Here is a 27,822-nt window from a genome sequence, read left to right on the forward strand (position 1 = left end):
GATTCCCTCAGATATTATCTCGGCAGACACTAACTACTGCACTCCTACTTTGAGCCTTAGTAGGGTTTTAAGGTTATTTTCCCATCCAGAGAAGATTGGGAGGATGACATCATGTCGATAGGTTTCGACTCAGCCATCTTTACTGATGGCTCAAAGATGGAGTGCCGAGTTGGTTCTGGGATCTTTTCTGAGCCACTAAATTTAGCTAAATCCTTTAGGCTTCCTGACATTGCTAGCGGTTTTCAGGCTGAACTGCTGGCAATAAGGGAGGCATGTAAGATACTTAAACAAAGCCCAAACCAAAACTGAAATGCGTCTATCTTTACAGACAGTCAGGCAGCTGTCAAAAACATTAACTCGGCCACATCCTCATCTAAATTGGTCCAGCAATGTCGATATGAGCCTGCGAGCCTGAATATTAACCTCGGTGTCACCCTGATCTGGGTTCCGTGCCATAGTGGTATCGTGGGAAATGAACTGGCTGACGAGCTAGCCAAGCAAGGTTCAGCCCTTTATAGCTCACTTGCAGAAATGATTAACCCACCTCTTGGTGCTATGAAGGGTAAAATCTTTTCTATCTACCAACCTGAATCAAGCGAAGGTGGAGCAATTTACCCAACTGCATTATATCTAGGAAGATATGGCCCACCTATAATAAAACCCGTACAAACGATCTTCTATGCAGGCCAAGGCAAGACATAGCCAGAATTGTTGTGGTTTCTACCGGACATTGGCCTATAGGAGTTCATGCGGAGAAGTTGGGTACCATCTACAACACCTTTTTCCGTAGTTTTAGTGACCAAAGAGAAAGTGAAACGATAATTCATTTCCTCTGCAAATGTCCTGCTTTGGCAAACACTTTCACGAACTTGATGAGCTATCTGAGACAAATATTAGAGACCTAATCTTTTTTCTCAATGCGGCAAAATGGCTCAAACATAATCGCTATGAAGCTTCTCTATAAATCTTTTCCTTTCTATCACAGGTCAAACGAGTTTTTGGTATCAAAACGGCGCGAGTTAACATACAGCTATACCCTTCTTCAAAGATAATGTGTTTCCTCACAGCAGCGATAAGAAATGGACTACGACGCCAACAAACATCACGCAGTCATTTCTTAATTTAGAATTAAGCGATAAGGAAAGTGCTCTTTGTATTCTTCCTATCTATTATTTACAATTAGAAGATAAGCTATCTGTATCTATTAAGAAAATGTAAATATGAAAGAATTTGTATAAATACGATGAACACAGTTTCATCGGGGTTCTTTGAAATACAACCGTAAATAAAGTAACACTTGATCGTGTATTTTATACTCAAATCGCAGTTCTTATTATTTGAATTGCAGATAGAAGACAGTATTAGCATACCAAGCTAATACTAAGTTGTATAACTAGATCCATAACGAACCATCGTTATTAACTGGGGGCTCAACCGGGATATTCTTGAAAAAACAGAATTCCTAGCCAAAAGTCTTGTAAACTGCAAGCGAAGTTTGTACTAACTAGCGAAGGCGACTAGCAACTACAACTAGAATAAGAAACTTAAAAATTTAAAACTTATAAAGTCTTTCTAAAGTAAAGAAAGCAGTGAAAGTGAATAAAAGTACCTATACTTATAAAGTCTTTCTAAAGTAAAGGAAGCAGTGAAAATTAAAATTTAAGAAACTTAGACAGTATATGTCTAGCAATAAAAAAACAAACAACGTGCTCAAGAAAGTAGGTATAGAATCAAATATTAATAATAAAATGGCGACAGTACAGGAAATTGCAGAAATCAAAGCAACAATTACACAACTGTACACAGAAGTCAATAGACAAAGTACAGAAAACGAAATCTTAAAAACAGAAATTAAAAATCTCAGAGCTGGACAAAGTATGTTCCAAGCTGTAACTACAACCGCTGTACTAAAAGCAGAGACACCGAGCTATAAGAAACCTGAGGACATAAATCTTACAGTATTCTCAGCAATACCTGTGTTTAACGGAAATTCACAAGAATACAGGCCATGGAGGCAGATGGTATTCAACCTTATGGAGGAAATAAAACAATTTTCCGGTACACCACAGTATTACCATGCTCTAACTATAGTTAGAACAAATATCCAAGGTGAAGCAGCACATATACTAACAAACCAGAACACAATCATGAATTTCCAAGCAATTGTAAACAGATTGGACTATACATACGCAGATAGCCGTCCACTATATGTACTTCAAGAAGAACTTCGTCGAATTCGACAAGGCAAACTCACATTGTCGGAATACTACGATCAAATAAATAATGCACTCAATCTTATTTTATCAAAAATAACGATGACATCATCATCAGAAGGCAGAAATATACAAGAACACCTAGCAATGGAAGAAGCTGTTCGTATATTTACAGCAAACCTAAACTCCAGTTTTACGAAAGCAACTCTATATAGCAATCAACCACCAACCATAGAAAGAGCATATGCTATAGCGCTTACTATACAGCACGACAACATGTCTCACGCAGCAGATGTAAATATAAGACGTGATAATCCTCAACATAATCACCCACACAGACGCGATCAACCACATATTCGGCAAAATTACGTACAACAAGATTATGTACCAGAACAAAGGAGGTTCAGACCAAATTATCAGGCACAACCCCAGCGATATGTGACGCCTAATCACCCGAGAGCCATGGAGACGGATAATTCAACTTTTAACCAAAGAAATCCATTCAGACAACAGTCGCAGAGAAATTTCCAGCCGCAGTACCAACGTCAGAATAATAATTATCAACAACAACAGGCACCAAATCCATCGTTTCCAGCTATAAAACGAGAACGGGAAGATTCAGGAAAAAATCATAAGTTCCAGAGAGTAAACCAACTCGACACACATAAAATAGAGGATGATTTAGTAAGTAGTAATTCTAATGAAATTAATTATCAGTCAGAATGCACTTTTTTAGGAGAATAAACGGTTTACCATGCATAATCAAAAAAGATAAAATATCAGGTAGATCGGTAACTATATTAGTTGATTCGGGTGCAACTAACAATTATATTAGTGATAAGTGCTTAATAGGAAAAAAGATTCCAATAGATCCCTTAAGGACAAAAACCTTACACGGTTCTTCAATTATAAAATATAAACAAATAATAAATATTTTTGGTTATACAATGTGTTTTTTTGTAATATCAGAATTAAATGATTTCGATTTAATATTAGGAGAATCAGGTCTCAGACAAATAAAAGCTAAAATCAATTTATTTGAATATAAATTAGAGTATGAACAAAAGTTAGAACAAGCAGTTAATTATACTAACGATTCAGAATTTTATAAAGAAAACATAGATAAATTAATGCAGAGAAATGAAGATTTAAACGAGACATTGCCCTTTACTACGACTATAGAAGCAACTATACGTACTACAGATAATGAACCGATATGGACTAAACAATACCCATATCCCTATTCAGACAATGAATTTGTCAATAAAGAAGTAGAAAAACTACTTAAAGATGGAATCATACAGAAAAGTAGATCTCCATATAATTCTCCGATATGGACAGTTCCAAAGAAAGGAATCGATGAAAACGGGAGGCCTAAACGGCGTATGGTAATTGATTTCCAGAAGTTAAATTCTCGAACGATTACGGATCGATATCCTATTCCAGACGTGAATATGACCATTCAGAATTTAGGAAAAGCAAAGATTTTCTCAACTATTGACTTAGAGTCTGGCTTCCACCAAATAAAAATAAAGGAATCAGATCGAGAAAAAACAGCTTTTGCTGTAAATGGGGCAAAATATGAATTCATACGTATGCCATTTGGGTTAAAAAATGCTCCGTCAATATTCCAACGTTGTGTTGATGATATATTACGAGAGTATATAGGCAAGTTCGCATACATTTATATAGATGATGTTTTAATATACTCTTCCACGCCTGAAGAACATATTAAACACATTCAAATAATAGTGAATGCGCTACATAATGCGAATATGAAAATATCGCATGAGAAATCACATTTCTTCAAAGACCAAGTGGAATATCTTGGACATGTGATTAAGAGCAACAGAGTGACGGTGGATCCAAATAAGGTTAAAACCATACAAGAGTATCCAGTACCAACCACACTCAAAGAGTTACGTTCTTTTCTCGGCCTAGCAAGTTATTATAGAAAATTTGTAGAAAATTTCGCACAAATAGCTAAACCCTTAACAGTACACCTAAAAGGAGATAACGGCATGATTAAAAAGAATCAAAGCCATAAAATTAAACTAAATTTAGAGAATGATAATCTTGCATTAGAAGCAATGAATAAGTTAAAAAATAAGTTAATAGAACAAATAGAGTTATATCAGCCAGATTTTGGTAAACCATTTGAGTTAACCACTGATGCAAGTAACTTTGCAATCGGAGCTGTACTATCTCAAGATAGACACCCGATAACCTTTATATCCAGAACATTAAATGAAACAGAACAAGCGTACTCCACCAATGAAAAAGAATTATTAGCCATAATTTGGGCTCTACAAAAACTTCGAAACTTCCTATACGGAATAGCAGATCTGACAATTTATACAGATCACCAATCGTTAATATTTGCTATATCGGAAAAAAATCCGAACGCCAAATTAAAAAGATGGAAAAATCTTATAGAGGAATATGGCGCTAAAATATTATATAAACCAGGGCATCAAAATGTAGTTGCTGATGCACTATCACGCCAAACAATTAATATGAATACAGTGGAACCAAACGATTCAATACATTCATTCGACAATTCACCCTTAAAAACATTGAAAGTCATACCACAACCAATAAATAGTTTCCACAACCAAATAATATTAATAAAAGATAATATAAATAATTCCACTTCAAGAAATATATTTAAAGACCATGTACGCCACGAAATACATTATACTAATGTAAATATAGCTATCTCAGAATTGAGAAAGGTACTTAATCCTAAAAGAGTGAACGCTATGAAAATAGACGAACAAAGTCTCTTTTATATAGAAGATCAGATCTTTGAACACTTTGAAAATTATAAAATACTTATAACTAGAAATATGTTAGAAGATATAACAGAAGTAGATAAGCAAATAGAAATTTCAATGAATATACATAAGCGTGCACATAGGAATTATCTAAACAATGTCCAAGAAATCCTAAATAAATATTATTGGCCTAACATGAAGATAACATGTAAAGAAATAACCAACACATGTGAAATTTGCCACAAAAGCAAATATGAACGCCATCCGACTAAACAAGTCATGAAACCCAGTCCAATACCTTATTTTGCAGGCGAGACTGCACATTTCGATATATTCCATATGAGCAACGAACTATTTATAACTTCAGTGGATAAATACTCAAAATATTGCCACATACACAGAATTGAAAACAAAAAATCCCTATACACACACATAGAAGAGATTTTATCAAGTATTTACCCATTCTGCACGAATATAGTCACCGATAATGAAAACGTATTCATATCACCCTCTGTTCAAAGTATTTTAAATAAATTAGGGATTTCACACTTCAGAACTCCAGTCAGTCATTCAACGACGAACGGACAAGTTGAGAAAATCCATAGCATTTTAATAGAGATAACAAATGCTTTAGCTTTAGAAAATGGTACTAAGCCAATAATTGAAATAAATAACGCGGTTAAACAGTACAATTTAACTATACATTCGGTTACAAAACAAAAACCAGCGGATTTATTCTATAATAAAGATAATTATAAACAAGTGCGTGAATTATTAATAAAAGCACAAGAACGAACTATCATACAACGTAATAAAACTCGTATTAATAAAGAATTTAATAACAAAGACGTTGTCTACCTTAAAACAGACAGACGCACTAAAGACACACCTAAATATAAAAAATATACAGTGAAAAGTGACAAAGGTCAAGTTATCACCACACAAAAAAATAAAATTATACATAAAGACAATGTCAGGAAAAAAAATATATACCTCATATGTATACTAGTGATAATAATAAAAAATCTAGACTTAAGCAACTGCTTCAACGTGGTAAATCTACAAGATAAAAAATATGTAGCAACACAAACTGACGACGCTTTCTTATTCAAACAAACAGAATTTCTGTATCATGTTGTAGATTTAAATAAAATATTTAACCCTTATTATAAAATTAAAAACTCACCATATGAACCATCAGAGGAAGATAAAATAATAATGGAAGAAATAGAAGCTTTAGGAGATCAAATTTTTGGTCATTCCAGATTAGCAAGATCTATTAACTTTTTAGGAAGTGCAATAAAATTCATCTTTGGTAATCCAGATCATGAGGATCTAATAGAAATTCATCAAAGTTTAAATGACTTAAGTGAAAATAGTAATAAACAAAATAAAATAAATACGCATTTTGAGAAAATGTTCAATATATTAGATTCAAGGACTATCAGGGAAAGCCATCTTTTAAAAACAATATACAAAGAACTAGAAATTACCCTACAAACCATTAATTTAGCTAAACATAACAATTTCAATTCAAGAAGTATAAATTTACGAGAAGTAAAAGAAATAATGTTAAAAGAACACATAAAAATACCGATAATTAATGTACTGGAATATTCCAAAATATATCTAGCAAAAATAAATGAAACCTTGATAACAATATATAAATATCCCATTTTAGAAAAACAATGTAAACATTTCATTTTAAATTCTTTAGAATTTAGACACGGTAAACTACAATTAGATGAAACTATTTCGGAATGTGAAAATAAATATATAAGAAACCAAGATTGTCAAAGATATGTAGATTTAATAATTTGTAAAGAAATTCAAGAAGATAACTGTACTATCCCAATCTTAAATAATAAAATAGCAAAATGTAATATTAAACTAGAAGAAAATGAACCTATCAAAAGAATTGATGAAGGAAATGTAATTCTATCAGGAAAATTTACAATAAATAATAAAACAATAAGTGGTATTAATTTGATCCAATTTAATGAAACAATCCAAATTAACAATGAAACTTATAAGAATTATAAAAATGAACTTAGAAAATTCCTTATTTCTAATGAAATAGAAGAAATTAAAATTTTAAAAATTTTAGAATCAAGCTCTGATTACAAATTTGAAAATTTAAAAAATTTAAGAAAATTTACGATTCCCATTGAGGAACATCCAATTTTAACAGCATTTTATACAATTATAACTATCAGTATAATAATTTTTATATGTGACGTTTTAAACAAAATTAACACAATATATGTAAACCATAAAAAATTAAAAGAGAAAAGAGAATATAACAGACTTTACAAACTGGCACTTTCAGCCAAAGGATTGTTAAATGAGGACATTTAAAATTAAAAGGGGGGAGAGTTAACATACAGCTATGCCCTTCTTCAAAGATAATGTGTTTCCTCACAGCAGCGATAAGAAATGGACTACGACGCCAACAAACATCACGCAGTCATTTCTTAATTTAGAATTAAGCGATAAGGAAAGTGCTCTTTGTATTCTTCCTATCTATTATTTACAATTAGAAGATAAGCTATCTGTATCTATTAAGAAAATGTAAATATGAAAGAATTTGTATAAATACGATGAACACAGTTTCATCGGGGTTCTTTGAAATACAACCGTAAATAAAGTAACACTTGATCGTGTATTTTATACTCAAATCGCAGTTCTTATTATTTGAATTGCAGATAGAAGACAGTATTAGCATACCAAGCTAATACTAAGTTGTATAACTAGATCCATAACGAACCATCGTTATTAACTCGCGCGCGCTATTGGATCTCAGGCTAGGCTGCCTTGAGATCGCCATTTCTACCTACCTATATATAAAAAAAGAATGTCAAACTTTTAAAATTTTATAAAACATCTTGTTATTATTACATGGTAAGACATTATCAATTGAGAGAAAAATAAAAAAGAAATAAAAAAAATATTAAACAAAAGGACTAAAAGTTGGTTCATGGCATAGAAATATTGTTACTTACGTTTTTTAATATTGATCTAATTCTTTAAATACATCTCCACAGAAAACAGCTTAAACATAAAAAATTGATTTGTTACAAAGAATATTATTTGAAAATTTTTAGCGGGTACCGATGGAAGACAACATCTTTTTAAAATTTGAGCAGATACATAAATGGAAGTTCGAAATGGAAGTTCGAATTAAAAATCAACACTGAATATCAACTCCTAAACGTATTTTCCAAAGCAATGAAAGCATTAAAACTTAAGGTTTTACTTAACTTTTGGGTGGAATCACTTCTAGTAGCGTAGCATGTCATGCGTTCATGCATTGACATAAAAGTAAGATATGACTTTAAGTGACACTTTGTTACTTTTAGTTACGTTTTTTTTTACAATCAACAAAAATCTTGATAACTATTTGGCTTTATATTTGATTTATGTACAATAATTAAAAAGCTCCAGCCTGAAAATCTATTTTGTTTTAAAAAACCTATGTGCAATAATATGTAATAGTTCACTGTTTGGACAGCTGTCTTCTTTTGACATTTGACAAGTAAAAACTACGTCATTTCTAGTAATCAAACTATAAATACTTCAAAAACGCATTAAAATTGTTAAAATCTAGTACAAAAATGTGATCGATAATTTGCAGTCACAGTATTTTTAATTTTTATTTAACGATGATGTGATTACAGTTGGCCACCAAGATCTTTTGTTATAACACCATCAAACGAAGGTGACGTAGAAGTTAAGATCTATGTGAAAGCTTCAATATCAATTCAAAGCCTTAAAAATAGAATTTGTGTAGATTGAGACGCTGCAACCAAAGACGTTGCTGCAATTTGACTAGTATAGTTCTACATTGTTAATGGAGTACATCGCTGAGATAAACATCCTAGGATATTTCTTAAAAATACTAGTTTTTTTTGTAATATATAATTGATTGTTAAAATTTGCAATACCTTTGAAAGCTAGTTCTTAAAAATTATGTATTGCAATAGACAATTTCAAAACATTGCTCCAGTTCAAAGTGTATGCCTTTAAATATCAAAGACTAATTACATAGCTTTTTATCTAACTATTTATAGGTGGGCAAATCAAGCAGAAAAGATTAATAGTGCAATTAAGGCGAATCAAAAGATTTTCCAGAAACATTTTTGTGTTGCTGTTCTTTGGGAGAATGCCCTAAAATAAGGGCTTTAAAATGACTTATTTACACATCATAAATCTAATCTCAAAAATGCATGCAGTGATAAATTAATTCATTCTTCTAAATGTACATAACTCGTCCTTTTGTTTTGTCTCAGTTTTAGTTTCAGTTTCAGTTTTAGTAATTTATTGCCTAAATGCAAAAACCTGTTGACAATATCGTAATGCATTCATTTTCACACGAGATTGTACTCCAAGCATTCAACATATAAATTTTATTCTGATCAAATACTTAAACGAAGAAGAAATACTATCATCACCACTACAAACAAACAAATATATGAATATCCTTCATCAAATGCAATACCCCATGAATATTCAAAAGGATATGAAAATTAATGGGAAATGGCTACTCTCTATAACTAAGCCTTAGATTGTTTTGCATAGGTTTGGTTTGTAGCGTACAAAAATAAATTGAGAGCTTGAACACGAGATTTGAAAAACATGCATAATGCATTCATAATTTGTAGTATGTCCTTTGATAAAGAATATATAAGACTTAGGGGCTAGAAATAGGAGTATAGGTTCCTTTTTTCCCCGAAGCGCAAGCAATCTGAAATAAAGATTAGGGTATCAGTTTCGCCTCCTTCAAAACTCCTTCCGGTCAAAGAAACTTTATCAATTAATTTTACTGAACGAATAAGGTGTGAGAATACCTACGCATAAAGGACAGGCCGAAATGAAATTGGGATCGAATTTTTCCAGCTATTAGTCCAGCACTCCCTCGAAAACTTCTTGTACGTGCTTACAATGATAATTTTCAATACACGTGCGTACTTAAAAACATTATTCGCTCGTAAAAGATAAATCGATAGTAAAAACGATGTATTCCCGCATTTTTTGTATTCTGTTTATTCCCTTTTCACCTTTCGTTCCTTCAAGGTTTAGGTATATCGAAATCGGAAGCCCAAAAGCGATAAAAGCCACTGAAGTCCGGAACAAATTACTCCTTCGAGCCAAGTCTCTTTTGTGATACATTCCATCGTTCACTTTCTCAATACCGGGGCCGGATACCGTTGTGTATAGGTGTAGTGCACCATTTTCAATTCATTTAAGATAAAAGTGTACATACACAAAACTCAACCTGGCAGAGATTAATGTTATCATTAGCAATTCATGAGGAAATTAACGATTGCGGAAGGAAACAACAAAAGTGATTAAGCAGGATGTGAATATTATTTGATTGTACCTAGACCTTCGTTAGGTTAGGTACATAAACAGATACATCCCACCGTACCGAGTCCTTGCAAAGGGCTTTCGAATCATAGGAGTTTATCACATTCTGAGCGTAAACCCCTCAAGGATATCATAAAAATTAAGTTGTTTTAGTTACACATCTCCTTGGAGCAAACACCATTGAGCTCGAGTAACAATGGCAAAGTAAAAAGGTCCTTTTTCTGTCTCGGGTTTACAAAAGGCCTAATATAAAAGTGATCTCATAACATATAGGGGAAAGAGTGTAAGTATTTATTTGGGGTAGGTATTATGGCTGAGAACTGCGGAATGAATTTTATTAAGTTTGAAATCATGAGGTTCATAAAAATATATTGCCCTTAAAATTTCATTTTTTTTGGAGGAATATGAAATCAATAGATTGAGGTACCTTCTCGTCTATATCTACAGACCAAGTGACGACATTTTCATTTCAAAATCGATATTTGGTTCGGCTCGAAAAAAGCTTCTTTTGCATATCTTTCAAATTGCAACCATCTGGGGTAGTTTATTTGTATACCAACCACCTTCCCTTGTTGCGCCATTTATACAACAATAGCAGTACCAGTAGAAGTACCGGTACCTATGTACCAAGGACCAAGGACTCTTCTCCTATCCCGATGTATTATTTTCGATAGTATCTATGAATAATTTAGACATTTTTGAATATCAAAGCAAGAAATTCGGTTGGTTTTTAGGGAGAACATCTGTTGTTTTGTATGTTTTTGTCTGCATAATGTCCTTGGAGAGATAGAACATTTTTACGGTCTTATGCCTAATATTTCTTTTTACGAGAATTACAAGCTTAAGCTCTACATATGTAAGTACACGTGTTTTTTGTGAATCTAATTTTAGGGAAGCGAAAAGTGGATTAATTTTGATCACACTCAAATAAATGGCAATAAATTTAACAAAACAGGATGCGAAAAGTTGTTATAATGAAATACACATCCACCGTAATGATTTTTAATTACCATACATAAATGAGAAAGGACAAACAAATTTGATGTGAGATTTTGTTGTCAAAATAATTGAATTGCACATGAATGCCATTTGCATTTATCTACCCCCTCCCATCATAAGCAATTTAGTCTTAAAAGTCAGAATTTCATTGTTAGGTAGATATTCCTTTTCAACCGCACATCAAGAATGTGAAATACTTTAATCAAATCTTTTTATCCCTCCTATTTTAATATTGAAAATATGTGCTTGCACAGTTAAGGTCATGAAACCTTTATGGCTGAATTACAAACACTTCGTCTGCATTACGGTGGGCCTACTTCGAGGTTGCTTTGAATGACATTTCTATTATTTCATCCCTCCAAAGAGCAAATATTTTGTTTGTTGTCATTTTTCTACAGCTGTTGAGCTGTCAGACAAAGCCAATGTTCAGATAATTGAACTAGAACTTCCGTTTAGAGTCACATTACATTACATTACGTTCTCTTCCCAACGATTGTCAAAAGAAACTTGTGGTCGAAGCTCCATTGTGATAGCATGCATTGAATTCCTATGGCTGAAATCGTAAACTTCAGGTGAAGCCGAAGGTTAAGCGTGTTTGTGATTCAGCCATTAGTGTTTTGCAAATTATCAAGTAAAAGGTGTCTCAAAATTGGCACGAAATTTGTAATAAAATGTTGAAAACCAAAAAAAATTTGAATTGAGTTACCAAATTTATACTTCCAGAAAGATTATTGAAAGAATATAGGGTAATTAATTTTGTATTTTTAAGTTGAAATTTGACACTTGTTGAACTCAGTTGTCATTGCTTGTGTCAAAATACTAGTTAATTATTAATCATTCACCATAATGGATCATTTGGTCTGTTTTTTGTGCAATTAAATCAAAACTTTGTACATTTTATGTATTTTTGGTTAGTCGTTCAGAAAATCCTATGCACAAACAAATCTTTTAGTAAATCCCTTTAAGTAGATAAAGTTAAGATATTTATGTGTAGTTTTGTGTAATGTTACTTTACTTATCCGGTGTATTGACTTTTACTTCCGGTACCTAATTTGCTGATGAAGGATAAAGAAAAATTAAACAATACACGAGTATGTCATTTCAAAATCTCTCTTCCACCTATTCCTACCACCACCCCCCCCCCCCTCTTGTTATAGCACATAATACACCTGCCCATCGAACCAAACAATTAGTTTCATCCTTAATCCAATGGAATCTGCTCATCGAGCTAAGCCACATATAATCACAGGGGACACAAGTGACTTTAGTTAAGTTAAGCCCGCCCTGCCACATTGAACGTTCGGGACACATTTGAGCAAAACATCAGACTCGGCAAGTTCCACTAGTTCCACGTCACCAGCAGCGGTGGCGGCCGACGTTGCTCCATGCACAAAAGCACAAACCCCATACAGTATACAAACAATATAAGCTACATGACAGGCATCAGCTATCCGTGTTCAGTGATGGTAAAAACCCCATCCGGCCTATATAGGTTTAATTAATTCTACAAATGAATCCCTAAAGGGCTGGTGGATTGATGGGCGGCTGGTGGACGACGACGACGATGAACGCACGGTGCTGTAGGAGAACTCCAAGGTTTGTAATATGGCAGAGAAATGTACATAAATCGGAATCGGAAGGTGTGGGTCCTTTTTTTGGTCGACGACGACGTCCGTCGCAGTCATCGTCATCATCATCGTCAAATCGTCGAGTACACGAATCCTTCCTCTATACTCGTATCAACAGAGAGCTTCAAAGGAGAACACATGGGAAATGCGTGGTAATAGCTGGTCGTATAGTATGATAGTTATCTTCAATGAAAAGGAACATACATATATTTGGATATGAGAATCGAGGACACCGAAATATACCATCATCAGGACACACAGAGTGGAAAATGTGTTCTTACATGTGTTCGAATCTGTTGAAATCATTATTCTCACACCGGAAAATGGGTATGGTAGAAGTTGATAGATGCGGACGGGAAGCAGATTGAAGTGTCGAAACACGCTTTTCTTTGGATTATGCATATGATCGGAAACATACGATGGCAATGGCGATGGCGATGGCAATGATGGTAGCATACGTTACGTGTATTAAAATTGTGGTTACATGAAAGCTCCTTCCGTAAATATGGTGACCATATGTTTCCTGATGTACAGTATCGACAAATACCTTTGTTTGAGGGTTTTATTATGTGATAACAGTTGTTTTCTTGGGTTTAAAGGGTTTTTCAAGTGGGACTCGATTGTTTTAAGTGAATGAGGAAACTATCATTGGCAAAGTATGCAAATCCGTTGAAAAGGCGATGTTCACAAAACCGTGTTCACATTTGGCTTTTTCGGAACGATTCATTTTGACTTTTCATTAAGTGAAAGAGATAAAGTGATAAAACTTTAAATAAAAATTCCAAAGAATGCATTGCTGGAATCAGTAATGATTTATTTATAGGATGTTTTGAATTCCATTTACGTCATAATGACAGTCCCACTTATATAGGCTGATTAGTTGTCCTCTTTATGGAGGACATGTCCTCTTTTTGATCTAAAAAAAAGCGATTTGTCTTCTTTTTCGGGTTTCTCTCAGTTTTTCGATTTGTATTAAAAAATAATTTACGTGTGAAGGCGACCTTAAAAGAATTTTCATCACAAAATGTTGACTTGAACTCCCCCATTCAGAGCGCCATCTGTTCTTTTTTACTTTTTGATAATCGAACATACTCCATCATCTGACAGCTCAGCAAGAAACATAACTGTTTCTTTTTGTGTTAACACAGATCTTTTTATATTTTGGAAAGTGAAAGTTCTTGTGATTATTAAAATAAAATTACAAATCGCAAATGCATCTTTAACCCGCCAATGGTAACATACTGGTCTGTGAGACCAGGTGTGCGAATAACTGAACTTTTGATGATAGTCCAATTTGTATTCGCGATTCCTGCTCATAATGCATATGGACTGAGGAACGCAATAGATTAAAAATAGAAAACGTCAAAGCAATTCTATTTTGTAAACATAAATTTAAAAATATGTCATGTACTGAGCTTTAAAATTATATTTTGCAAAGTCCCGAAACTTTAAATAAAATAAGGTCTAGTGACAAATAATCTTTAAAAAAAAACGTCATTTTTTGACAGAGGGCAATAAGTTACGTTAAACTTATCACAATTGTGGAGTTTATTTGGAAAACATAATACCGTTTTCTTTAGTCAGATGTATCAGTTTATTTTACATTAATTTAAAATCGGATTTTCCATTTCATATTATTCACGGAATGTCCCCTCTCCCCATTAATCCAACAATTTAATTCTTGTCAATTTCTTGAAAGTGGTTGTAATTTCTTAGATAGTTTAGCTTAGTTTTTATTTTGCAAAGTATTCAGTTGTTAGAAAAGGACAGTTCTGTTTCTGAAAAAGATAAGATTTCCGTTTCTGAATTTGAAATCAAAATCGAAAAGAAGAATTTATAAATTTAAACGTCAAACTTTGTAGTTGTCATTCTTGTGTCATTATTGTTCGAAGTGATTTTCTTTCATTTTAAAAATGCGTTTATAATGGAGTTTTCCATCAGTACAATAAATCAATTTCTTTTTAACCGTGATCTGTCAAAACAAGAATTACCCTAGTTTTGGCATTTCATTAGGCAAAAAGTTACAATAATATAATTAAAAAACAATTCCAACTGTGTAAATTCTTGAAGGAAATCTGAATTTACCAATGGGAACCCCCATAAGTTTCATTCATACAATCATATCAAGCTTCATAATCTTCAAAACAAATAAAAGGTTTGGTTGGGAAAACGAATCGAACTGATATTTAAAATTTGTTAAAAAGTCAGGCAGATACATCAAACTCATCTTCTGCTTAACGAAAATAAACCTGAATACAATTTGACAGCTTCACCTGACACCGACGCCATTTCTAAAGACAACTAAAAACACCAAAAATGGCAGCGTTCAATGTCGTGTTTCATTTGAATAGACTATACTTGATAGGTGTTGCCTTATTGAACGAGTTTGATAGCTAAATTGAGGTATCTATCAAACTCTTTTTTTTTAATTCATTTTTATTAATTCATGCTTAAACCTATCTTAAAGCTAGACAAAAATTCATAAAACTAGCCTATTTATGCATTACTTAATGGTCCCATACGGACACTCTAAGTTAAACTATAACACTAACTACTAATGCCTTTCGGACCTAATATCTATTTTACTTCAATTTATATTTTATTAACTTCTCATAGGAAGTTATTGTAATGGGTCCGATTTGTCAAATTGAAAATTTTGACATTTCTCGACGTTTCAAGGTCCCTAGAGTCGAAATAAAAGATTTTTAGAAAGATGTCTGTGCGTGCGTGTGTACGTACGTTTGTACGTTTGTACGTCCGTTTTTTTCGTCGTCCATAGCTCAAGAACCAGAAGAGATATCGACTTCAAATAAATTTTGTTATACAGATAAAAAGGCAGAAAGATGCAGAAAGGGCTCTCAAGAAAATTGCGTGGGTGGTTTTTTTACCATAGCAGTTTGAAAAAAAGGTGAACATTTTGGTTAACCCTAAATATCTTACGAACCAAAAACGCTAGAGACTTGAATTAAATTTTATATAGTAGATTGTAACGTGATACCAAACAGGTATATTTTTTGAAAAAAATCAATATAACGGTTTTTTTTTAAATCAATAAAACTGAAAAAAAAAAATTTGTCACCTCCAAAATTTTACGACTGAAATATGATTTTATCTCTAAAACAATTTTGTGCAACGAAGAATACCTAATGTTTTTGACATCTGATAAAATTTTGAGAAAAATCTAATTGGCAGTTTTTTTTATAAAAAATAAAAATCTAAAAAAAACATTACTCAAAGTTCGTAAAAATTGAATATCGATTCAAATATCTTTTCAAAAACATTAAATTTAGGCTTCAAACTTATTTTATCTTATAAGAAATATTGTTTTCAATATTCTGAAAAATTTTGAGAAAAATCGAATTGACAGTTTTTTTTACAAAAAATAAAAACCTAAAAAAAAAATTTATAAAAGTTGGTAAAAATTGATTTTCGACTCGAATATCTTTTCAAAACTTTGAGATATTGGCTTTAATTTACTTTTATCTTTCAAAAAATTTTGTTTTCAACATACAGTCAAAGTTTGAAAAAAATCAAATTGACAGTTTTTTTTACAAAAAATAAAAACCTAAAAAAAAAATTATAAAAGTTGGTAAAAATTGATTTTCGACTCAAATATCTTTTCAAAACTTTGAGATATTGGCTTTAATTGACTTTTATCTTTCAAAGAATCTTGTTGTCAACATACAATTAAAGTTTGAAAAAAATCAAATTGACAGTTTTTTTACAAAAAATAAAAACCTAAAAAAAAATGTATAAAAGTTGGTAAAAATTGATTTTCGACTCAGATATCTTTTCAAAACTTTGAGATATTGGCTTTAATTTACTTTTATCTTTCAAAAAATTTTGTTTTCAACATACAGTCAAAGTTTGAAAAAAATCAAATAGACAGTTTTTTTTACAAAAAATAAAAACCTAAAAAAAAAATTATAAAAGTTGGTAAAAATTGATTTTTGACTCAAATATCTCTTTAAAAATTTTAAGTATTGGCTTTAAAGTAATTTTATCTCATAAGAAATATTGTTGGTAAAATTTAAAAAAAAATCGAATTGACAGTTTTTGTTACAAAAAATAAAACTCAAAAAAAAAACAATACTAAAACTTCGTAAAAATTTACTTTCGACTCAAATAGCTTTTCAAAACTTAAAAATATTGGCTTGAAATTTATTTTATTTCACAGAAAATATTGTTTTCGATATTCAGTAATTTGTATATAAAAATCCAACAGTCCGTTTTTTCATATAAAAAATTTAATCTACAAAAAGAGTACCCAAATTTGGTAAAAATTGATACGAGTACATAAAGACAAACTTTTAAGCAAGACAAATCGACAGACGGGATGGGAAGTTATCAGTGTGGGTCGCATCCCAGCCTCTTTTTTATTTTTGTGTTTATTAGAAAATTTGAAAAAAAAAAACACTAATATCAATATCCTTTTTTATTTTTACTTACAAACCACTTAAAATTAGGTCCTTAAATATACATAACTTAAAACTAACTTAAACTACCTATTCTACCTATAAACTACTTAAAACTAGAACAACCACAGCAGCTTATCTAATTATATAACATTTTTGTTTTATATTTTGTTGTCTTTTTTTTTTGTTATTTTTTTATAATTTTTTATTTTTTAATTGTTTTTTTTTTATTTTTTTTATTTTTTGTTTTTGTTTGTATTTTTTTTCGTGCCACCATGCCTATTCTACTTAAAACTAAACCCGTATACTATTAAACAAGTATGTAAGCCGGCCAAGGCTTAAAACCCCATCCCGACTACCCACTATCAAGTGCCACCAAAACTGGTTCTCCTGCTTCACCCTATCAGTTCGGTTCCGTTCACACAGCCCTACTGAACCGAAGGAGCTCTGCTCCGCCTTGTGCCATGACGTCCCGATTGTACAGGAGTCGCTTATCCACGGTTCTTCGTCTGACGTGGAAGATTAACGGAACTGCCAATCTATCGTGTATCAGACCGCATCTATCTAAAAAGAGGAATGCCTCTGGTGGAATGAAGCCGCTCAAGCGTGCACTTTCAAAATACTCGTCGTTCGGATAGAACGCCCCAAAAATTAAATTGTTGGTCGAAGACATAGCTCATGCAATGTGACCTCGAACGAGTTTTATCACGAAATTGTCAGTTCTGTTGATTCGAGCCCCGTTTTATAGGACCCCGTTGGAATAGTAATGCACATAAGAAGATTCGGCTGTTCGATATAAGCCGGTACAGCGTCGTAAACAATGCCGCTCAAACACCCGAAACTTCTCCATCTGGGAAGGGGCAACGTCGAACCACTCAGGACAACCATAAACGATCAGTGTTGCCTTATTGAACGAGTTTGATAGCTAAATTGAGGTATCTATCAAAAAATAAGAAAAAATGTCACAAATTTAATCATGCATACGTTGAATTAACTGTTGTTATTTTACAAGTAAAACGCTAATAGAAATATATGTGAATACCTTTTCTAAAATTGAACGTAGGAAATATGACAACCAAAAATATCTTTTATATTTTCAATTACGTTCCATTGACCGCTCAAATTTATTATTTTGTCAAAATCTGGATTTACAGCGAAAACTCGCATATTCAATATTACTTCAATTTATAATTATTATGTCTGAATACCATTTTTGAAACCTATTTTGGAATTAATTTTTTTGGATTTTCTAAATCCTTTTTTTGACAGTTGCTATTGCATCTTTGAAAATTTCAAACTCAAAAAATGTATAAATTGATTTTTTCTTCCAATTTTCCAACAAAATTTAAATTTTGTTTGTATTCAATAACATTTTACTTTAAAATGATGGTCACCCCAACGTCATAGTCACCTCCCACAAAAGTCCAAAATAAATGACCACCATCGATGAGACGTCACATCGACAGCACATGTGTCGAAAAGTGTCATGCAATAAATTCAAACTTTCAATCCAAATGGTGAATTGGATTTATGTTCATATACTCGTATGTGTAAAGTTTTTTTTTTTTATCTTTTTAACGCTCTTGAATCCTTGTCTATACTACCGTTAGTTTCAAGGTTGCTGCGCTCCAGTTGCAAGAAAATTTACTGCAATCCAAACCCTTCTTCTTTAGAAATGAATGTGTATGGTATATGAAGTTAAAGGTACCTAATGAAAGTTGGCTCGAGTGCATCAAAGTTTGTTAGTTCAGGGCCACACGCCAATCTCAACACGATGATGTGATGAAATGTAAATGCAAGGATTCAAATTCCAATTTAATCGAGAGACATTATCGTCTCTTTGTTTTCTCATATGAATTTTTGAACTAACTATACGATGAGTATTGTTTAAATGATTTTAAGAGAGTTAGACTTTTGAGGTGGAAATCACGTTTCAGATTGTGCGCCTTTTGGCAAATAGGCATAAAATTGTTTTATGTTATGCGGTTGCATTCGTACACAATTTTAATTTTCATCACTTGAAGATAGTTCATATTTAACTCTTAATCTGTTAATCTGTTCATAGTTATACGAACAGGTTCATACATTTCGTTGGAAGCGTTGGTATTTGACACCTTTCAAACTCAATTGTCACTTGAAATGTCATATTATTGCTTAAAGTTAAAAGCGCTGGCATTTTACAACTGTCAAACTCAACTGTCATTTGAAATGTCATAGCATTAGATGAATGCTTATCATTTACGATAATTGGTTAACCTAACAGTCGAATAACGCTCCAAAATCAAAAATCATTAATTTTCGAACTCAAGTTTTGGAGTTTTGGAATAAAAACAATAATTAACAGGATACATAATTTCAAATAATAATATTTATTGGATATGTACTTTTGATAAATATAATAAATAAATAATTCTTTTAAATAAATAAATAAATTGGATTATGCTTATTTATGAGCTTATTTACGAACGATCGCCAACAACCTCTGCCTTGCAGGACACTCTTTCATGCAATGTTTTTTCAAAATACATTTATCGTCTCTCAAGTCTCTTACATAATTCTTCTCACAGTAGCATCCAGCTCGTCCTGGACACGTATGGCAATTATTTCCCCTGCAATCCTTCTCACAGCCTCCATTGATCAAATAACATTCATTTTCCGAATTACACTTGCACTCAGTTTGACGGATACAATCTTTATCGATATCATTTTGCCTGACATAACCCTTTTTGCAATAACATCCATTCTTACGATGAACACACTCAATAGGATCGATTCCTTTAAGATTGCATTTGGTGTCACATCCTTTAGTTTTAAAAACTTCATTTGCTCCCGTACATTTGGGACAGTTTTTCTCAAGAACGCATTTTCCCTCGTTATTTCGAGCTGTTCCCTTTTTACACATGCATCTGCCTGGTTTAATTGGAGGGATAATAACAGTCCTTGGATTTATAACGTCGTCACAAGTCCGTTCGGTTCCCGTTGTGCAATATTCTTCATTCTTTTCAGTACAGCATTTATTTTGTGGGACGCATTTACCCGTCTTGTCCCGTTTGTAACCTATGATACAGGTGCACTCTAAGCCAGGGACACATTTTCTGCTAACGCCTGAACAATTATCATCGCAATCGAAAAGTGATGGTAGCTCAAAAAGAGGACATAAAATTGTTCCTAAAAATTGGAAGAAAACAAAAAATGTATCAAATCTGTTTGTTTTTTTTTTGGAAAATAAAATGTCCTTACCCTGAACGACTGTAATGACTCCAATAAGGAGAAAGATCTTTGAAATCATCTTGCTGGCTTTTAATAGAGTTTTGTGAATGTCCATTAGAAGTCTTTCTGTTTTATAGAAATTTCTTATAATTTTTATTAAGGCACGAAAGTTCATAAGCAAGGTACCTAATCTAATTATGCATTCATTTTGATAAGATTATTGGGGAGTCGTCTTTAGGGCGATAACGTTTTATCGGTTAATGAATTGAGTACATGGAAGTGGAATAAATTACTGTAGAAAGAGTTTGGATTGATTATGTAGCGGTCATTGATTTGTTCGCAAGCTTAATCATACCAAAGCAAATGTAAAAAATTAAAAAGAGTTCAGAAATCGAAATGTTTTGAACATCATTTGTTTTGAAATTTGTGTAAAAGAGGTGTCTTTCACGTTTGTGAATTGATTGGAAGACACGTGTGGTTAAAGAACTTGGGTGTTAATCTTTTGAAGATAAAAAAATTCATGACACCACGCTCTAGGAAGGGACCACTTATAGCTACTTTTTTATCTAAGGTTTTTGTAGATCTAATTGCTCTGTAAGCATTCATTTATAGTTCAGACAATTCTATACAAAATTGAATTACTGAGGAAAAATGCTGACAAAGCTGAAATATGAAATAAAATGCAAACTAAATATTTAATTCAAGATTGCAGTGTTTTTCCGGGGAAATGAAACTTTTTTTTCATACATTTAAACAAATTCCATTTTTCACATATAAATACAGCTTTATTACATTTTCGACTACATGCACACCCTGATGTAATCTAACATCTTGGCATAAAACAGTGTCTTAACTTAAAAATTCAGCTTTGTCGGAATTTTTTCGAAGGGAATATTTAATTTCCCAAACCTGTAATGCGGTCATCTTTTATATTTTTTTAACACAGCTGGTAAACTTTAATCAAAAATAAATCAATTTATTTTGACCACGGAATGTAAAAACATTGTAAATTTTTGTTTTGACAGGTCTTGATCAAGAACAAATTGGCTGCGTTCAATATCGTGTTGGATAGGGTATCTTGGATGGGTGAATTTTTAGATACCTTGTTGAACGAGTTGGATAGCTGTATTGAGATAACTGTCAAAAAATAAAAACAACTTTCAGCTGTTCACAAAAAGCAGAGAAACATTTAATGAATAATTCATATTTTCATATTTCTTAATTTTATTTATAATTCCTTCTCATCAAAAATTGACCCGTGTTTTTTAAGAACTTTTGCAATTTCTTGAAAAATTGTTCTTCGCCGGGTTTTTGGGTCTCGGAGCTTTCTCTTTGTGCACTCCTCCAAGAAGAGCAGAATGTTCCCAACCTTAAAAAAAGGGAATAGAGTGGTTCTTCTTTGGGGTTTTGCATCATTTGAAAGAATAACTTATGTACCTTTCCCTTCAGCGACCTTATTTGCTTGTAGCTCCACAAGCTGTCTGCCTCTGTCTGCTCTTATACATAAAACAAAAAAAGATTTATTTATATTTAGCTGTATTGTGTTCTACCTCTGGAACAGGATGAAGTTTCCCAACTCCAGAATGCTGGACACTAGACTGGAGGTAAAACCTAGCAATTGGTCGATTTTGAATTTTAAAAAAATATATCATAATTACCTAATAAAATTCGCAGGCAAATATGTAGCTTCTTCATCGTCTATTACATGTGTACAGAACATACTCAAATACAACTTCTACTAACTCTTTGTATCTTTTTGTTTACCAACAAATACAATAAGCTGAAATCAAGTTTCAAGTTTCTTGAAATTCTGTCAGATACATATGTACATACATAACCCAGAAATTCTTGGATTCCTTTTTTGACATCTCAGCTGTTTTTGATCAGCTATTATTTTACATGTAAAAGCCTAACAATAAGATATCCGGATACCCTGTCTGCCTGAGATTGAACGCAGCCATTGATTTATTTCAACATGAAAAACAGCAAGATATTTTAATTAGCAAATTCTTTTTACAGTTGTCACTTTTTTACCTGTAATTTTTCATTACAAAATTGGTGCGAATTTCCTGACCGGCTTAAGTGAAACTAGTGGAGCGACTACAATCTCCTTTTTCTCCAATCTTTTTACTACAATCAATTGATTACAATCATTTGAGACTTCAAGCCTTTGCAATGTTAACTTAAATTTAACATCACAAAATATTCTAAGGCAGCCCATACACCTCACACACCAATTTCCGGTGTCAGGCACCGAAGTGTATAGTGAAATTTCACTTAATTCAAAGACTTTAAGTGAATGCAAAATAAGATTAAATAAGTTTGAAGCCTAAATTTCAAGTTTATAAAAAGATATTTAAATCGATATTCAATTTTTACCAACTTTGAGTAATGTTTTATTAATATTTTTATTTTTTATAAAAAAAACTGTCAATTAGTTTTTTCTCAAAATTTTATCAAATGTCAAAAACATTATTCTTCGTTGCACAAAATTGTTTTGGAGATGAAATCATATTTTAGTCGTAAAATTTTAGAGGAGACAAATTATTTGATTTATAAAAAAAACCGTTAAATGGATTTTTTTTTTTAAATATAGTTCTTTGATAACACGTTCCAATATATTATATACAATTTAATTAAAGTCTCTAGCATTTTCGGTTCGTAAGATATTTAGGGTTAACCAAAATTTTCACGTTTTTTTTCAAACTGCTATGATAAAAAATCACGCACGCAATTTTCTTGAGAGCCCTTTATGCATTTTTCTGCCTTATTATCTGTATAACAAAATTTATTTGAAATCGATATCTCTTCTGGTTCTTGAGCTATGGACAACGAAAAAACGTCGCGAACGTACGGACGTACGAACGTACGAACGTACGTACACACGCACAGACATCTTTCTAAAAATCTTTTATTTCGACTCTAGGGGCCTTGAAACATCGAGAAGTGTCAAAATTTTCAATTTGACAAATCGGACCCATTACAGTAACTTCCTATGGGAAGTTAAAAAATATTCAAAAAACAGTTAAGCATGGAGGAGGGAGTATTATGGTCTGGGGGTGTTTCGCATGGTCAGGAACGGGAAAATTGGTGCGAATCGAGACAACAATGACAACAAATGTCATAATCAATGAAAATCTGTAGGATTCGTTGCTGATGGTGGGTCTGGAAGATAACTTCCTCTTCCAACAAGACAACGACCCAAAGCATACGGCTAGGAAACACAGATTTCTTTCGTTCTTCCAAGATCAAACTGCTCGATTGGCCGGCGTAATCACCAGATTTGAATCCAATCGAGAATTTGTGGTCTATTTCGGACTCCAACCTCGAAAAAATGAAATTTACGAATCGCGACAACTTTTTTGACACCATGCGTACATCCGGGAAAATATTGATCCCCAACATTTAAAAAATCTCGTGGAAAGTATGCCAAGGCGTCTACAAGCTTTTCAATTCCAATCTTTTATTGATTGCGTACTTTATTTTGTCCTATTCAAAAAAATTAAATTTTGATTGATATAAATATTTCTGTATCAATTTTAATTTGTTTAACAGGCATTCAATTGGAAATCATGAAATAAAAAAATAAATGTTCGATATTTTTTTTTTTTATTATTTACTTATTCAGTCATATCACACACCCCGTCGTAATAGATAATTCAGTTCCTAAGGGAGAAGTTAATTTCTTTTGAGAAGCAGTAAAAACAGAGTTAAATAGCCTAAGCCCACCTTCTTAGGACACCTCTAGCTGGAAAAAAGTAAATTGATTTAATTAGTACAACACTTTGTCATCAAGATCCAAGGGGTTAAAAGCATCCCTTAAAATGTTGTCCTGCATTTTTAGTGTTCGTCGTCTTCGTGTACTTCTTCACATATTACAAAGATTGCAACGGCAATTTTATCCATCTTTAAAGACAAAACAAATAGAACTAGGTAAATCTAAAGATAAAAAACGAGCTTTTATCTATTTTTCTTATTCTGAAGCAAATCAGCTGCTTTTGAAACTCCGAAATTAGTATTTCTGTGTAACATTGTTTTTTTTTTATTTCGTTCGGGGCTTATTATGTAAATGAATTTGTATTCGTAGCGTAACAAAATTTTCGGCGACTAGCTGAGAGGAACTCTGTGATAGGGGTGATTTAAGTTGTTTAAGTTCAGGTCATATAGGTAAGAACTCAATTCGGTTGAACACCATCAACATCGGTTTTTCGCTGATTGGGTCCTTAAGTGCATCAAAATGATCTGGATTTTTATCGGAAAATCATCCTGAAAGAAGAGGTCCATTTTCACCTCGGTTAATAAATAACTCTGTCACATTGGCATGTGAGAAAATATCCAAGAATAATATCACTGTTCAAGAAGGGTTTGTTACCGGCAACTAGGCTAGTAAAAAAATATAAATCATTTATTATTTATTTTAAAGATTGCATTAATTAATTTCACCTAAAGATTGGGCCTTGCAATTTGGAATCACTAATGTATTTATTTATTCAATCTACGATAATTACATCAACAGATTTATGCTTACGAAATAGTTATAAAAATAAGTATTAGTTTTTTTGTATCAATAAAAATTACAATTGAAGCAGATTTAATAAAACAGCTTTAAAATGTAATCTAGGTAAAAAGGTATTTAATCATCATAATATATATTGGTTCCCGCTGTCCATAGTAAGTAGAATGAGGAATTTCAAAAATAAAATGCCTCATCCTTAGTTGCCGGCTAGGTGTGTAAATATTTATAATATATATGATATTAAATCTTGACAAATTATATCACTACACAAAGTATCCCGAATAAAGATTACACTCTACATGTTGCACCTCGATTCAAGAGTATGCATTTCAAGCCAAAGGCATCTGCTTTTATAATTCAAATTTTAATTACCAAATATTTGAAATTTTTTCAATGCAAATCTCAAAAAGTTTTTTTTTAAAACACTTTCAATTCTAACAGATAGTTTTTTTACTGTAGGATTCCAGATAATACAATTGTATTCAAGTAACGGACGGACAATCAACCAAAACAAGGCTTTAAGAGTATAAGGGTCTTTAAAATCCAAAGAATTGCGTTTTAGAAAACCAAGCATAGAATTTTCTTTATAAACAATATGCATCACATGCGGTTCAAAACTTAATTTACTATCAAAAATTATACCTAAATCTTTACATTCAGTTAAAATGACTTCCTTCTGGAACCCCCGAAAAAACTAATATCGGAAACAATTCAAAATCGCCTATTTTTACTATTTGTTTCCTGTTACTGACATAAGATGAGAACCATTTGAGTAGAGCACCGTCAAAACCGTATGCTTTTAGCTTTTTAATTAAAACCTGGTGATTGACTCTGCTAAACTACATCCATTTGGCATTGTTTTTCTACTGTGTCAAAACACAATTTAGAAAAACAAGACAAATTAGTTAAAGTTGATCGGCCACTAAAAATTTCATGTTGACGATTTGAAATATGATTTTTTATAATTCTATAAAATTGAATTGTTACAATCTTATCAAGCAATTTGGGAATGAAAGCAGATTTAGTTATAGGTCGATAGTTTAAGATGTTCATTTTATTACCTGACTTATAAACGGGATTGACATAAGAAGTTTTCCAATCATCCAAAAACTCACCACTTCCTAAAGATTGGTTACATAAAAACTTTAAAGGTAAACTTAGACAATTGAGAAAACTCCTATATAATTCTCCGCTATAATTCACGAAGAGCATTTATCACCTCATCATGATCAACATACATATAACAACAGTCAGTTATTGGCGATAAACTACTAGCATCAAAGTTATTTCCCACAAGTAGATTTGAAGATTTATAAATGCTTTGAAAATTATCGGCGAACCAACCAACAATTACCTTAGGATCACTGGATGAAGTGTCCTTATAGTTCATTTTAGTTGGAAAACCCGCAGATTTCTTCTTAAAATTTATGAAGTTCCAAAAAAGTTTAGGATTTTGTTTTAAATTACTTTCAACTGTCTGAACATAGCTACTGAAACGGAAAGGTGTCAAAAATACATACTCTTTACGAAGGCGAGAATACAAAGAGAAATCTAACTGAGTTTTTGTTAGTTGATATCTTTAAAAAATCTTATTTTTATAATTTTTAACTTTCGCAAACTAGCATTTGACCAAGGAGGAGGATGTGAACTTTATTTGATTAACGATCGAGGAACAGAGGAATCTAAAACTCTTTTAAAATTATTTATAAATATATAAAAGTTATTTTTTAAACTAAAATTAACATTCATTTGCCAATTCAAATCACGAAATTGTTTATTCACAACATTCAAGTTTTGTGCATTAAATTTATATTTAAATTTATCAATCTTATTAAAATTTCTAAAATTTTTGAAACAAATAGATTTAAAAAGAATTGAAAGAGCAACATGGTGAATGGAATTAAAAAACAAAGGTATACACTCCGAAACTTCAGTTTCAATATCATCACTTACGAAAACTAAGTCAAGTAATCTAAAGTAAGCAGTTATGAACAAAACTTTATTGATTTAAATTAAAAGAAAATAGAGCTCAATGAGCTCAAAATCTTTTTCAGAAGACAGAACAAATGGTAAAACTTTGTTTTCACTTTGCATCCACCGAATATCATCCAAATTAAAATCTGCTATTACACAAACAGAATTCAAATCATTAGACAAATTGAATACTACGTTTTCAATATTTTTTAAATGGTACAAATAAGTTGAAAGTGAAGATTCAGGTGGAATATAACTTAAAAATATCAAAAATTTGCATTCATTATCTCTTACAATACATACACATACATAATTGTTCAATATCAAAGTCTTCATCAAAATTGATCGAATAAGCAAGCAAAGGTTTTCGAACTGCAATTAAAACACCACCATCACGTTTGGATCCAATATTATGGCGATCACGACGAAATATTGAAAATTCATTTGAATTAAGAATTTCATCATTAGCAATGTCATGAAATAGCCACGTCTCAACAAAAGCAAAAATATCATACTCTACTCTGAGAGGTCAACTAAATCAATAAGGCTTTTGAGTTTACTTCTCATTCCACTTCCACCCATGTTTTGATAATACATGGTCATATTAGTTTTGTGTTTATAGATCAGTTTATTGCTTCCTGTGCTGGGTCTGAATCCACAGATCCCGGTAGTTTGGTATTCATCTCGTTTTTTGAATTGTTTTTCGGGATAAATTCCCTAACA

General features: G+C 32.1%; 3 protein-coding genes across 3 annotated transcripts in view; 1 reads left to right on the forward strand and 2 right to left on the reverse strand.

The window, feature by feature from the left end:
• The first annotated feature begins 1,748 nt into the window (after positions 1–1,748).
• Positions 1,749–9,166, forward strand: LOC129944768 (uncharacterized). Its single transcript, XM_056054432.1, has 3 exons — positions 1,749–2,904; positions 3,183–3,873; positions 9,061–9,166. Exons 1-3 carry the CDS (start codon positions 1,749–1,751, stop codon positions 9,164–9,166), a joined length of 1,953 nt encoding a protein of 650 aa, XP_055910407.1.
• LOC129945477 (T-complex protein 1 subunit beta) overlaps positions 3,355–27,822 on the reverse strand; it is a 48,333-nt gene continuing 23,865 nt past the window's right edge. The window contains exon 5 of the mRNA XM_056055258.1: positions 3,355–3,366. The gene's annotated coding sequence lies outside the window, so the exon portion shown is untranslated. The remainder of the gene's footprint in view (positions 3,367–27,822) is intronic.
• Positions 19,855–26,515, reverse strand: LOC129944769 (rh5-interacting protein-like). The gene is made up of 4 exons (XM_056054433.1): positions 26,329–26,515; positions 26,187–26,246; positions 20,640–20,735; positions 19,855–20,567 (listed from the first exon to the last, which is right to left on the reverse strand). Exons 1-4 carry the CDS (start codon positions 26,513–26,515, stop codon positions 19,855–19,857), a joined length of 1,056 nt encoding a protein of 351 aa, XP_055910408.1.

This window comes from Eupeodes corollae, chromosome 2, assembly GCF_945859685.1.
Source record: "Eupeodes corollae chromosome 2, idEupCoro1.1, whole genome shotgun sequence".
Classification (NCBI taxonomy): domain Eukaryota; kingdom Metazoa; phylum Arthropoda; class Insecta; order Diptera; family Syrphidae; genus Eupeodes; species Eupeodes corollae.

Excerpts from the sequence above, each read along its gene's own strand:
- LOC129944768 (XM_056054432.1), top strand. The coding sequence starts at position 1,749 with ATGGCGACAGTACAGGAAATTGCAGAAATCAAAGCAACAATTACACAA. Across the intron at positions 2,905-3,182 it reads AGAGGATGATTTAGTAAGTA|AATTAAATGATTTCGATTTA; the intron begins GTAATTCTAATG and ends TTGTAATATCAG. Across the intron at positions 3,874-9,060 it reads GTTGATGATATATTACGAGA|GTGGGCAAATCAAGCAGAAA; the intron begins GTATATAGGCAA and ends AACTATTTATAG.
- LOC129944769 (XM_056054433.1), bottom strand. The coding sequence starts at position 26,515 with ATGAACTATAAGGACACTTCATCCAGTGATCCTAAGGTAATTGTTGGT. Across the intron at positions 26,247-26,328 it reads TGAGGTGATAAATGCTCTTC|GAAGTGGTGAGTTTTTGGAT; the intron begins GTGAATTATAGC and ends ACCAATCTTTAG. Across the intron at positions 20,568-20,639 it reads AGTCATTACAGTCGTTCAGG|GAACAATTTTATGTCCTCTT; the intron begins GTAAGGACATTT and ends TCCAATTTTTAG.